Source organism: Molothrus aeneus, chromosome 2 (assembly GCF_037042795.1).
Source record: "Molothrus aeneus isolate 106 chromosome 2, BPBGC_Maene_1.0, whole genome shotgun sequence".
In the NCBI taxonomy this organism is placed as follows: domain Eukaryota; kingdom Metazoa; phylum Chordata; class Aves; order Passeriformes; family Icteridae; genus Molothrus; species Molothrus aeneus.
The window spans coordinates 92938039-92952129 of record NC_089647.1 but is presented as its reverse complement, the minus strand read 5'-3'; the positions used below and the strand labels follow the sequence as shown (position 1 = coordinate 92952129).

At 39.2% G+C, this 14091-nt stretch overlaps 1 protein-coding gene across 1 annotated transcript in view; it reads right to left on the bottom strand.

Annotated features, from left to right (window-relative positions):
* Window positions 1-5769: 5769 nt before the first annotated feature.
* The window catches only part of IRS2 (insulin receptor substrate 2), a 28624-nt gene continuing 20302 nt past the window's right edge, over window positions 5770-14091 (bottom strand). The window contains exon 2 of the mRNA XM_066545333.1: window positions 5770-8178. Coding sequence (XP_066401430.1) covers window positions 8174-8178 — 5 coding nt within the window. The 3' untranslated portion in view covers window positions 5770-8173. The remainder of the gene's footprint in view (window positions 8179-14091) is intronic.

The following is a 14091-nucleotide window of genomic DNA, read 5'->3' as shown; positions in this document are numbered from 1 at the left end:
TGGAGCGGGAGCAGCAGGAGCAGAGCGGGCAGGTGATGCATCCATCCCACAGCTCACCCTAAGGGGAAGGTGCAGTCAGTATTATCCTGCTTCCATCATCACCACCATGGAGCTTTCCTGCTTAATGATGCACACAGCTCTGTACTTAGCTGTGGGGGTTATTTCTTCCCTTGTAAGGCTCCTGGAAAACCTAAAATGCTAAAGGAGATACAAAAAGCCCTGCTTTTCTCTTGCTCAAGTCAACACCTTCCAAAGCCTCCTTGCAGATTGATGTAGTGAGACAGGGGTTCAAAAAGAGCTTTGCAGACCTCTTGCCTTTGCTACATCTCAGTCCCACTGATCGATGTGATGATTTACAGCACACAAAGAGAGGGGCACAGCCTGTGGTTCAGGCTCTGAGGCAGGAAGATGAAGTCTGGTGGCTGACAAAAGCTGCAGGGTCATTTGAATTACCCCTCAGGGAACATTCAGAGACATCACCCTGTAGATCTTCTGTGCTTGAGGACAAGTAAAATAGTCACCCACTCATTAGCAAAACGCACTAACCAACCAACCAACCAACCAACCAACCAACCACCCACCAACCAACCAACCAACCAACCAACCACCAACCAACCAACCAACCACCCACCAACCAACCAACCAACCAACCAACCAACCACCAACCAACCAACCAACCAACCAACCAACCAACCACCCAACAACCAACCAACCAACCAACCAACCAACCAACCACCCAACAACCAACCAACCAACCAACCAACCAACCAACCAACAACCAACCAACCACCAACCAATGTCCTCCAAATACACCGACATCTGACAAACTCTATTTGAACACACACAAAGCATGGTATTTCTTGAGCAGTAATAAGTATAATTAGGCCTTTTTCAAGAGTATCCATTGATATTCTTGTGCTGCTGCTGCATAAGAGGAGAACCAGAGCATTTTTCTGAACAGTGTGGGAGAACTCCACACACAGAGTGATGGTGCACCTCAAACTGAGATGGTATATCACTGCTTTATATATCAAATTGAGGACAATCACAGTGTAGAACAAGAGAATTTCCGGGACATATAATTTGTCACAGGACAGGGAGTTCAATGGCTGGAAGGCCAAGCATAAATGAGGTTCTTCCATGGCCCCTGGATGTTTCCTCTAATCTGCATGCCTGAAAATGAAGAGCAAAGATCATGGAAATAAGCTGGCAAATAGTTCAATCCAGGAACATCATGTAAGTATGATTGTCCAAAAACAAAAAAGCAAGTTTTCAAAATGAAAATTATATTGCTGTCTTGAATTTTTTTGTGGTGCCTCTTCTCTAGTTTTGAAGGCAATGGACTACAGCTGCCAAATTAGAAATTTCCTTTGGTTTTTATTCCATTAGAACAGAAAAATCCTGGGGTCTGTTACCATCTGAGAAATACAGGCATAGTCAGTAAAAACATTAAATGTTTATCCAGTGAAAGTCTTTCCTGTAAAACAGTAAAACCATTATTTGATTAAAATAATACAGAATCCAGCACTGGGATATTAAACATGACGCATCACAGGTAAAGAAGGAAAACATTACTCCTCTTCTGTCAAGTCTGTTACTAAAAAAAGACTCTACTCAAAGTAGAAGCACTTTAATATTAGTTCTTAGATAAATAAGATTAAAATTTAACCTTTACTCTTATGAAACCTTTAGAGAAACATTCATTTATCTGCAGATGAAATAAATACTGGATTGCTTTATTGATTCATTGGCTAAAGGCATAGACTAGTTGTGAAAATTCCACTCTGCTTCCATTGACACATTGTACCAGAATTTTAAACAAAAGTCAGTTAAAAGCAGTTTAGCCTTGAAAAAATGGGCAGTCATTGTGAGGTTTGGCCTTCTAGGAAAGAAAATATCCTTCATGTATCCCACTTAAGAACTAAGACATTTACATGGAACAGCTTGATAGACATGATAAATAACTGACTATAATTACATTTGCTGAAGTACTGCTCAAAGGCAATCTTATATCACAATGCAGAACAGCCTTTAGAGGATGTAAAATTAAAAAAAAAAATATCAGAAATACATAAACAACCTCCCAAATGACTCTGAATCAGAGCTGCAGCTGTAGTACATCACCATGAATGCAATGGTGGCATATTCCTAATCAGTGGCCACTGGGACTAGGGCTCCAGAGTTTATCTTAGTGCAACAGCTTGTGATATTTAAACTACAAACTGGCAGCAGTAAAAGGGCAGCTGGTGGTCACGTTGTAGTTGACCAGAGTGAACTTACTCCCCAGTGTCTGGGTCGTCACAACACCAAGTGTGAGATTAATTTAAGGCAATCACTGCTCCATAGGGAAGGGGTAAATACCTCATAGTTACCTCTGGACTGGATTACATTAAGTAATAGTTATGGCAACATTATTGTCTTGTATCCCTTATTTCTCCTGTATCTAGGTAGCTTGTTTAAGTCTATACTCATGTACATGAACCATGACACCTTCACCTATGTTTATCACACAGCTCAAGTAAAGGCATAATACATCCTCTGTCTCTGCACTTTCTTGTCCTTTTGCAGGATGGTCCTCTCTCTTCAACATCTGCATCTAAATCAGCTAAATTGCCAATAAAGGGCCAATGATACAGAAATTGTTTTTTCCCCCAGGAGTAACTGCTCTGTCAAATACAGTTGTAATATATTGTTGCATCAGATAAATAGACTATGCCTCGGAGATCTTATACCAGAACACCTTTTCACAGGCATTTAGTGTACTTGTTCAAAAAGCCATTATGCCTTGGTGAAAGAAATCTTTTAAAAGTAATTAGGAGCATAAGAGCATATATTAACTCTACACTTTTAAGGTCAGACTTTTTCACAATAATATTCTAGTGGAGATGTAGTTAGTTCATCCCTTGTAAGTTTCATCAACTGATCTTATATTTTGAATTACACACACACTTCACTTTCTGTGGGGAGAAATCTAAGTCATATTACAAGGTCTGGACGCTTTTGCTTGAGCAAAATTTCCACACTGAAGTTTGTCTGAGGTAGAACGGTAGGCCTGGATGTTCAGCTCTGCAACACAGCTTATTCACACCAATGAATGAATTCTTCTGTACACCCACATTTTCAGAGAGGATCATTATTTAATGAGAAGGAAAGCTACTTTAATGAGCAGTAGCAGAAGTTTTAAAGGTTGAGGCAGAATAATATAGCAGTGCTTAACTGCTGTCAAATGTGGTAGGTAAATTGAACTGGTCCATCTGCAGAAAGCATGTTTCTAAGTAAGGGAATCCTGTTCCTTCATCTAGTCCCTCCTCGAATTCATATTAATGGATGTTTCAATGTGTGTCTAATTCCACCTTTTGCCTCCTCCATTCGAGACATGTAAACATAGCCTGACGTTTACATCCTCTTCTTATGCAAGAGCTCCTATTTTAGCCCTAGTGCTCCTCACCTTCTAGAGGCACCTTCTACATTCACTTCAGCACTTATTGATGCATTTTTACAATTGTATTTATTACTCACTTTTAACAAAGGGGGAAAGAGGACATGAAAAGAGAGAACACAAGGAGGCCCCATGAAGAAATACTGAAGATCAAGTGGACTTTTCAAAAACCTTTGGCAGCCATTTATTCAACACATGACACTATGTTGCCTAATAAAATGAAAAAAATGAGGCCATAGCTCATGTGAAGCAATGTTATGTGCCACATTCATCCCACAGGCCATGGTTTCCCCATCCCTACACTGAACATTATAAAACATATGTTTAGTCTATAAATAGATAGGATACATTACAATAATAAATTAAAAAAAAAATTTAAAAAAAGCCCAACTGGGATCTATCTTTTTCAAAAATGAATGATGACATTTTCTATCCCTATTACTTTTTTAACTCTGCAAGAGCTGGCTGAAGCTGAAGTTTCTCAAGGTAGAAAAGCCATCTGGGAAAGACTGAAGCTGTAGTAATATACTAAAAGATTTGGTCGGTCATTTACCTCCCACAGAGCATTAAGGCCTGTACCTCCAGCCAAATTTGTTCCCTTTATGCTATTCAGCAATGGCTCTCCCAAAAGCAAACCCCAAAACACCCACAGATTACTTTAAGGACCTAAACCTTTTCATATTCCCATGGTGTTTGAGAATAGAAACAAGCTGGGATGACACTTGGACATGTATCAACCCTTGTCTGAACCATTTACCACAACAAGTAAGTGCAGGTTCTCAAGGAGGCTGGAAGCCATGGACCTCTTATCCTGGAGAAGTACAGTCACTAGAAAATGAATGAAGAGCACAACCTCTAAGTCAGTGCAAATGTTGCTCTGTTTCAAAGCATTCTACACACATTAAACTGCTGAGTGAAACAAATATCCAAAGGTTTCTTTTATTTTCTGCTTATGAGAAATTGTTCCTTCCAGAGAATCTAATACTGGATTTCCAGATGTCTTATCAAAGACATTGTTCTCCTATGGTATTGTAAGGTACCACTCTCATACCCTGCTGACAGCAGAAAAATGAGGAAGTTTTTTTGGATAGCTGTATTTCTCCAGAGCAATTTCAAAGACTAAAACAACTGCTTTTTCTTGCCAAGGATGTAGGCACCATGAAACTCAGAGTGTCCCATTTTCTCTCCCCTAGAAAAGCCTACAGACAAGAAGGTCAGGACATACAAGAGAAGGAACTGACAATTCTCTCTTGGGGAGCATTTACATTTATTTCTGCACTTTGTGGCTTTTATGGACACTCCAGCAGCCACAGGATGATCCTACTGCTGCAAGAAAGAGAACTGCTCTTTTCCATTCAAGCCACTTTCAGAGGAAGGCACTCACCACAGCGAGACAGGTTTTGCCCTTTAATGGCCAAGGTGTACAAGTATGGTCCTTGAACCATCCCCAAAACATCAGGCAACCATGACAGTACCAGCCCCTTAGCTGCAGATGTGGCCAGAAGACTACAACACACATACATAACATAATATAGCATACCTATCCCAAGGCAGGACTTCACCTCAAATGAGTTTAAACATGAAAGACAGTGAGATCTTGTCTCCTACTTGCACCAGCAGGCCTTGCATCTGATCAAAGATATGTCACTCAGACACTCTTGAGCTTAAGCAAAGGAGTTCTCACCAAGAGAGCTGCAAAACAGACATCAAGCTTTTTATGAAGCTACTGTTGGTGTCCCTGCCCCTCATTGCCACATTCCCTGTCAGGAGCCTGACCCATACCCATCACTTTCCTGGATGCAAGGAACACAGAAAAAGGGTGTCCTGTCAGGTGTGAGGGACATTCCTACTGACCAAGTCAGGCTACAGTGAGCGCGTGGTGTCTCAGACTGCAGCCCAGGTTCCCTACACACAAACCAGCAGCAGGAGATAACTCCAAACAGCATCAGGTTCCCACTCTCCTTGTACCAGCAGAAGTGACTACACAGCTTCTATAGGGCAAGCCTGTTCTCACTACATAGGCTGCCAGAAAGACTGCCACAATCTTCCACTCACTTTTATAACTGGAATTAAAAATTGAGATGATTTCTGCTCCTAGTTATTTCCTCCAATACACAAACTTCACTTTTATAAAACCAACTGTTTTATACTGAAACAATATTTTAAATGATTCCATGATGTTTTAGGAATTAAAAGCAAAACAAGTATGTACAGTGCAGTAAGATTTATTTACAGAAAGCATGTTTCCATTCAAAAGAGGGAAAAACTGATTTTATGTAAACAACCAGAAAAAAACACTTCACCCCTAGAGAAAATAGGCACACAAGTACTTTACTTCTTTCATAAATAATGTATTTTATTGCATATGGCTATTAAGGAGAGCATCCATGAACAATACAGACTAAATACAATACACTACTCTAGTTCCATTTATTCTGGTCTCCAGCAGCATCACATTTATCCTTATATACAGCGTGTACATTGGAAGACACAGCAAGATAAGTTAAGTCTCTTGTCATATCACAATAGCAAGAAATATATTTAACATCTTGATATCCAGAAACAATACGTACCGAAAAAGAAAACACTGCTTAATAACTGTTAAGGTTATATAGCAAAAAATATTTTAAATTTAAGGTAAGTCAGGCAAAATGTACAAAGACCCAATATACATTGTGAAGTTTTAGCAAACATAACATTTATACATTTTGGTTCCATTCTGTAAACTAAATTAAGAATGTAAGTATTGCATATGCCTTTGTGAAATATACAGGATAGAGAATATTTTATTATTTTGTCAAGTTGTTTTTTTTAAGTTGTTGTATGCAGTTTAGCCATTTGTTTTAGTGGCATGATTTCTTAATTGATTCAGAGGGATATTTGAAAATAGAGGCATTCAAAACACTGAATTCAGCAGGTACCACACTCAGTGCTGGTGGGGGGTGGAGAGGGGTCAGACAGAAAATGTCAAAGGTATGCAGGATTTTTTTAGTTCCAGACTTGAACAAGCAGCATTTTAGAATGTCTTAAAACCATTTATAGCATTAGTATTAGATAAAAACTCAATCAGATCAGATATTTAAATTGATTTTAGATCTAACATTGTATTAACCTATGCATTGCTTTAATTTAAGACCCCAAAAATTACACTGAAAAATAACGTATGCCATGGAGTAGGGAAGGAATTAGTTTACATTCATCTTTGTCATGTAATACAATCCTCAGTTCTAAAAATTCAGCATGTAAGCAGGAAGACTGCATTGCCGTTCGCTGTATTTGTAAGACATTGACTCTTGTCTTCCTCAGAAAAAAAAAATCCCAAAAGAAGATAATGCATTGTCAAAAGTGAAGTACAGGGTCCACCAAGCACAATGATTAAAGAAAAAAAAAAAGAAAAGAGCCTCACATAACTCATAACTTAGTAATACTTACATGTCTATCAGAGCAGGCACTGGTGGGGTACCCTTAAAATGTACACAAACACTTCAAGCAAAGGAGAACTAAGGTGGCATGACATTCTGCTAGTCTGGTGCAACAGCTGTATGCACTTTTGTGACAGTTGCTGCCACACCACTCAGATTTTCAGGCCACTGAAAATGTGATGCAGTTAGCCTTGAAAAAAACTCAGGATAAGTGACTGCAATGGTTCTTCTTCCCTGTAGTAGTGCCTGCAGCTACAATGGTGCTTTCTTGGTAAAAGGCAAATATCAGGACTCTATAGATGGCAAGATAATACTGTGTTAACATTAGCTCTTGAATCTGCCTGATACCCATTATCATCCCTGCATTCCTAGCATGCTTATGTGGATTTTTGGTTACAAGAAATGCAGCTAAGAACAGTTAGCTGACAAAAGTGAGCTTGTAAATAGAAGAAAAGGCTTTTGCAATCTGAAGTACCTACATAAACACCTACATAGAGAGGATTAAACAAGTGTGTCAAAGGTACAGAGATACCCCTAATACAGGTTGATGTTTTTAACTTATGTTACTTCAGTTACACATTTTATACTTTTTAACTACTCTGAATCCTCTGTCCAAGTCTGATTCACAGAGTTTCATCCCATTTTAGACTTTTCAGTGCCCTGTTTAGGCTTTGTCTGAGAAGTAAACCCTGGGGCTAGTGATTCAAAACCCAGCAGCAGCAGCAGCTGTACAAGTTGCAAGTTCAGTAAGGCTGGCGACCGTTCTTGAGAGACTCAGCACAGAGATAAAGGAGTTCCTGTCGACACCAACTCTGCAAATCCGGCTTTACTTTGAACTGAGGTAGTACTGTCGTAGGCTTGAAATTATGCCAGTAAATACCAGATCTTGCTGCTTCAGCAGGTGTTACAGAATCCCCTAATATGCCAGAGAAGAAATACAGTTTGTCTTTGAAGAAAAAGAAAATGAAGGCATTGGCCATTAGTTAAAGAGGCCGGCAGAAAAGTTCCTATGATTTGAAGAGCATCTCCAACTTCTGTCGAAACAGCAGCAAAATGATAACACAGATGCCATGACAGGTAATGAGTTAGGCAGGTTGCCTTCCCTTCCTCCCAGATTTGTTGTATGGTTTAGCCCACAACAGTTATGCAACTGCTAGGACCAACACTAACAACAATAAAAAGTAAACGTTAAGCAGCTTCAGTTCCCAAAAACAGAAACCAAAAAAACAAATAAACAAAAAGGTATATGCTGAGCAGCTTCTTTGAATGTTGTACTCTGTTGTTTGAGGTCATGATGAGAAAACTAATTCCTTCACTCTGAAAAGAAAAATGAAAGAAAGTCAATCAAAACTGCAAAAATTCCTTCATATATGATACAGACAACACAAAAAATACCACGGAAAGATGATTCAGAATGGGTTTTCACGTTGGAAAAAAAAGCAGATGTTCAATAATTGCTTTCATATTTGTATACACCATAAGGGATTGCAAAGGCAATAAAGGGAGTATTCCCCAATCCAACACCACCCCCTATTTTTAAGAACCTTTCACCTAAGGCTCTTCAGGTCAGCAAACTGCAGGACACAAATTCTCCCCCACTCAAATTGCAACCATCACAATTTTTTGCATCAGTGGAAAGGAAAAGGGGTTGGAGAAAATAGGTACAAGCTTAACTCTTTTTTTTTTTTAAACATAAGCAAAGGATAGAAAGAACCTTCTTTTAATTTAGTTATTTGATTTACTAAACAACTATTATTCCAGAAGTAAAAATATGAATAGGTATGTAAAAGGAAAGAGGCTTCTCCCAATTACTGACTACAAAGCTGCTTTAAACAGTCAAGGTGAATTATGCAGTGAAACAGAAACTGGTTACAATGAGACCCATTCTATTTTTAAAAAATGCAGTTGACTCTTGTAGTGTTTCTTCACTGCAAAGAATTAATGGATAGCATGTGCCTACCACACAAAGGAACATTATTATTTATTAACTTACAGCATTAAAATGATTTGATAACATAGCCATTAAAAATCAAAATTTAATAGTTATAGCAATTTTCTTTGTTGTATGTGGTCCCCAAGTTTACAAGTTAAATGAAAATTTTAGTTAGATGATGTATTACATGAGTTTTCCTAAAAACAAATTATTTGGAACATTTTGGGAACACTGTTACTTAGAAAAGTCTGTAGCTTTGACTGTATTGATACAGGAAGTCAGTATTCCTATATATTTTAATTCCTTTGGGACCACAGAACCAAAATAAATTAGATACAAAACATGGATGTCAAAGTAAGCCCAGCACTTATCAGTGCAAGTTTCAATCCATGTAAGGCTCTGATAAACCAATACAAAGCCTTTTCCCTCAAGTTTACACAAAAACAAAGGCTGACATATCTTGGAAACACACATAAGACTTGCTAAATTGCTTTGAATCTCTGACAGCTAAAGTTTACTCAAGGCATTAGTCCTGCTGGAGTCAACTGGAGCCGCTATATGATCAAATACTTGGGATATTACTTGGGATTTTATTTCATGCCACATCTTGAGATGAATTAATAGCTTGCCAAGACCAAAAGGAAAGTGCCTCATTGTCCCCACCCACTGCCACCTACTAGATGCCCCTTTTCTGATCAGAAACTAAGTCAAATCTATCCATCCAATCTTCAGTAAATGAGTTTTCATTGTTTGTTCTCAACGGGTGTTTTCAAGAACTGGCTTATGATGCATCTGGGGGGCAGCTCCAAATCTGCCAACACCATCCCAAAGGGCTGCATGGGTGAACATGGGGAAAGGATGGACAGCTCTTAGGTGGCAGCAGCAATTCCTCATTTGATGAAGAAACACTTAACAAACCACTTTGTTCCCATTTTTGTCCAGGGAAGTACCACAGATGCATCATGTAGGCAAACAAGTGAGTGTTCAAAGGTAGCTGCTAACTCTGTGTTATTGCTTTCCTCCTTCAAATGGAAACCAACACAGCAACTAAATTTACATTCCCCAAAGTGAGAATGAAAGCCAAATAAAATATTTTTTAAAAAATTAAAAATCCTGATCTTCAGATAGAGAAATTGCTGGAAAACGCAAAGGATACAAACAAGTATGGTCCCAGAAGTATGCCAGTCTGGGGCAGACATGAAGGAAGAGCAACTGAGTACATCTGGTATTGTTCTTACAGTACAGCAGGTACTCTCCAGGAAGAATTAAACTGGAGGAGGTGAAGTGGCTGATGCTTCAAAGCACTTCCATACTTAGCTGACGTGGTTTTGTAGGCAGATGATAGGATTGTGGGCACAAGCCTAAGACCTTATGATGCAATAAACACATCATCCAATGAGTCTATAATGATGACCTATAACTCAAAAAAAACACCTCAAACAAAGTCTTCAATAATAAAACTATTTCCTCCAACTTCAATAAGCTTTGAATCATGTTTTGAATAAGCTTTGAATCAATAAAGGAAAAATAACTACTGTTACCACTTGACCAATGTAATAACAATGCCACCTTCAGAGGAAGCCTACTTGGAAAAAGAAAATTGCAAGTTTCATACCAAAAATAAAACAACTAACCAAACAAAATAAAAAATCTACATCATGTTTATTTTTACCTCAATGATTACTATCTTTTATTTATCTCAAGCTTCATGTCAACCTTCCGCTCACACAGCAAGTCACGGCAGTACACACCATCTTTATACAGGAACTCAAAATTCCTACAGCACACAAACATATTCTTTGGTAGCTTCACTCCCCATGTGCATGCACTAATCAAAACACAAAGTCCAGCACTGTGTCAATACTGAGGTTTCCTCTTGATTTTGAGTTTTTCTTAATAAAGCATCCATGATCACTGCCGAGTTTCCAAAACTACTTAAGTCATTTGATTCTACCAGCGCTTCTCAGAGAATAAATCACAGTATAAACACACACACAAACTGCTATGAAACTACCAAATACTCAGAGACTTGCTAAATACACTGTGAAGAGAATACAATGGTTAGTCAATTAAAAATCTACTCTGCCTATTAATTTTCAAAGTCAGTAAGCAGCAAAACTAATTTTTTTTAATTTCTAAAAATAATTCTCATCTGCTAACAAGCACGCAGGCAGAAACAGTTATTCATGTGGCTTGTGGCAAAACACGTTGCTAGTTATTCGTAATCAGTAAATTTATTCCACTGGCAATGTGACTGCCAGAGCACATCAGGCATTGGACACAGAACCCCCAGCTCTGCTGCAGGCTTCTGCCCTGACTCCAGGCAAATCACTCAGTGGCTTTATCCCTTTGTTCCTCCTCCTCATGTCATCTGCCAAATCGATTAACGCTGTGATTCTGCTAAGTAACTTTTCCTGGAAGAGCAATCCTATTGATACAACCAAGCTGGAGGCTAACATCACGTACATCTGCGGGCATCAGGCCAGGCCATTAGACAGCACAACCCAAGGAACTGAATCCCACTCACAGAGTGGTCTCTTTGGTACACCAGACACCTGAGAGTAGATGGATGACCCTGGGCAAAGCTGCTGGCCACCCAGAAAGGGCCAGTGCAGCCTCCACCTGCAGGTTACACTGCCTTCCCAGCGCTCAAGCTTCCACTGTCTGGCTGGGCTCCTGGCAGGAGATTGGTCAAAGGCACCCACCCAGGTTGAAGCCTGGTGCCTTGGCAGCACCATCCCCATGCCCACAGCAGCCTGTGTCTGCAGGCAGAGTGGAGCAGAGGGAAGGAACAAGCCTGATGGAAATAAACCCCTGCTGAGCAGGCACTGACAGAAACCAGACGGGGTCTGAACCGCAGCCTCCAAGGGCTTCCTTACTGAGGCATCACAGGAGCCACACTCATCATAAGGTCACAAACTTGGCCAAGCACCCAAATGCAGATGCAGCCTGAATGCTACCCAGGGTAATACTGGGAAGCGCACAGTGGGAACCAAATCCTGACCTGGCTCCAGCGCCCATTAAGCAATGCAATGAATACTGTACTTAACATCATAGGTAACCCTGCTAAAGATAACAGAACAACTCATGTGCTGAGCTAAGGCTCTCCAGAAGTAATTCCAGAGAACCCATGCTCCACTTAGCAGGACTACTCTTACCAAATAAAGCTGAGCACAGACACTTTCAGAGGAACAGGTTTCAATCAGAGCTTAAACATTCACTTTACCAACCCTTTGCAGGAAAACATGAAGTAGTGTGCTCTGAAAGTTTACAAAGCTCACAAATAATATCCATCCAAAGTAAAATGTTTCCACATTTGATGAGAAAAACAAGTTAAACCATGAAATGAAAAATCAACATTATTTTTATTTTTAAACAAGTCATGGTTGATCGTAATTGAAACACGCTGCACAAAGCAACCAGGCTCTTTTGATATGTTATTCCACTAAGAAACAGTACATGATGTTGTTCAGATATGTCTCTTGTTTTATGAATTTAAAAATGCAAGCATCTGGTCAACACAGATTCTTCATGACAAATAATAAAAAAATCACTAAGTTTCTTTAGAGTGGTAAAGTAGGGATTCTGGATCCACAGTAACCTATATTAAAATGAGCTTGACAGTACTTTTAACTCTTGTGTCAAATGGTTAGAATAGTATCACTTTGAACTGCATTAATATAACCATGGGGAAAGATTAGCTTTTAAAGTGGGAAACAAACTGCTAGATTGTCTGGAAAAAAGATGTTGCATGTCAGTACCTGCAAATACCTTTTGGGTTTGTACGCCCAAGCATACTGTCAAGAGGTCAAAATCCTCATCTGCGCTCATGGACAAATCCCCCAGAATTTCTAATGAGCATCAATTTTCCACCAAAGGTACTAAAAACCAGAATTATTTGTATTTGATGCCATATATTTACATGATAAATACTTATTTTACCTATGATCTTGCATTGGAGTTTAAGCAGTTGAGTCTATAGCAGAAGTATAGATGACAATGTGGGCTATGCTTAGTTGACTTCAGAATTTGATATAATTTGTGTTTCATATAATTTTGTCAAGGTTCTTATAGATTTTGTAGTACTAATAACTAAACATTAAAATGTAATTATGTGGAAAATAAAACTATTAAACTTACAAATGTAATTGTAATGAATTTCTAGTGCTGGTCCAGAAATACATTTTCCATGTAAATTATAATAAATATAGGCACTTCTAATTTAAAATTAAGAAACTAGACATGCTCATTTTTCCCAGAATTAATTTAATACAGCTGTGATTATATCTCTTCATTTCAGAGCCACAGCCAATGTCTACTTTTAAACAAGTTTGTATAGATGGGATTTAATCCTATGCTTAGGGATAAAATAAATTGGACAGAAACCCCTCAACATAGTACTATCTGAAATACGTTCAATTATCCTCTCCCTTGCCAGCTGCGTACACAATCATTCAAAAGCATTACATGAAATGAAACAAAATCAAGCAGCTTTCTCTGAGTAAACAAAATGCTAGACAACAAAAATGTTTAGTCCTTCTGCCCTTCCACTGGGAGGACAAAAACACATACGCAGCAGCAGATGTGGAAGATACACAGAAAAATTGCCACTGGAGAGATGTGTCTGTGGCAGCCAGTCAAAGAGCCACTCCACAGTACACACACAGCTTTTAGCCATTGTGGAACAAGAAGTCATGCTCCTGGTTGATCACCATTAACATACATGTGAAATTACCTCCCACCTTACAACCATCACCCTCTTCCCATATCAGTGCAGATTCACCACCCAACACTACAAGCATGGCCTCAGTGGGGCTGTTGGCTTGAATTCACAGCTCTGTTCACTACACCAAGGAGAAAGCACAGCTTCTCCCAGGTGCAGCCTGCCAGCAACGTGGGAACTCCAGCAATGCCACTTTGCACACAAAGTGTGGCTGGAAGTTACTTAAGAGACAGAATTCTTGCAAAACAAGATGCTTACCTTCCAAGTGATGAAGAGCAAGGCTGGAAGGGATCAGTGACTAACACACAACTACCTACCAACCCCATCTCTGAAGACACAACAGCAACTGAATCAGTATACCTGCCCCAAAAGCATATACTGAGCAATACTCAGCTAAATTCAACCAAACCGTGTGTACCTCTGCATTTCAGACCTACTCACCTATGAGGAGCCAGCCATTCCAACTCCTTAGAGTCAAGGGAAAGAAACAGTGACTTTTAAGCAACAATTTTTCTGCCCTATTTTATATTGGGCTCTGACAAGTAAGAGTTTTGAAAGGTCTCAAACTCTGTGA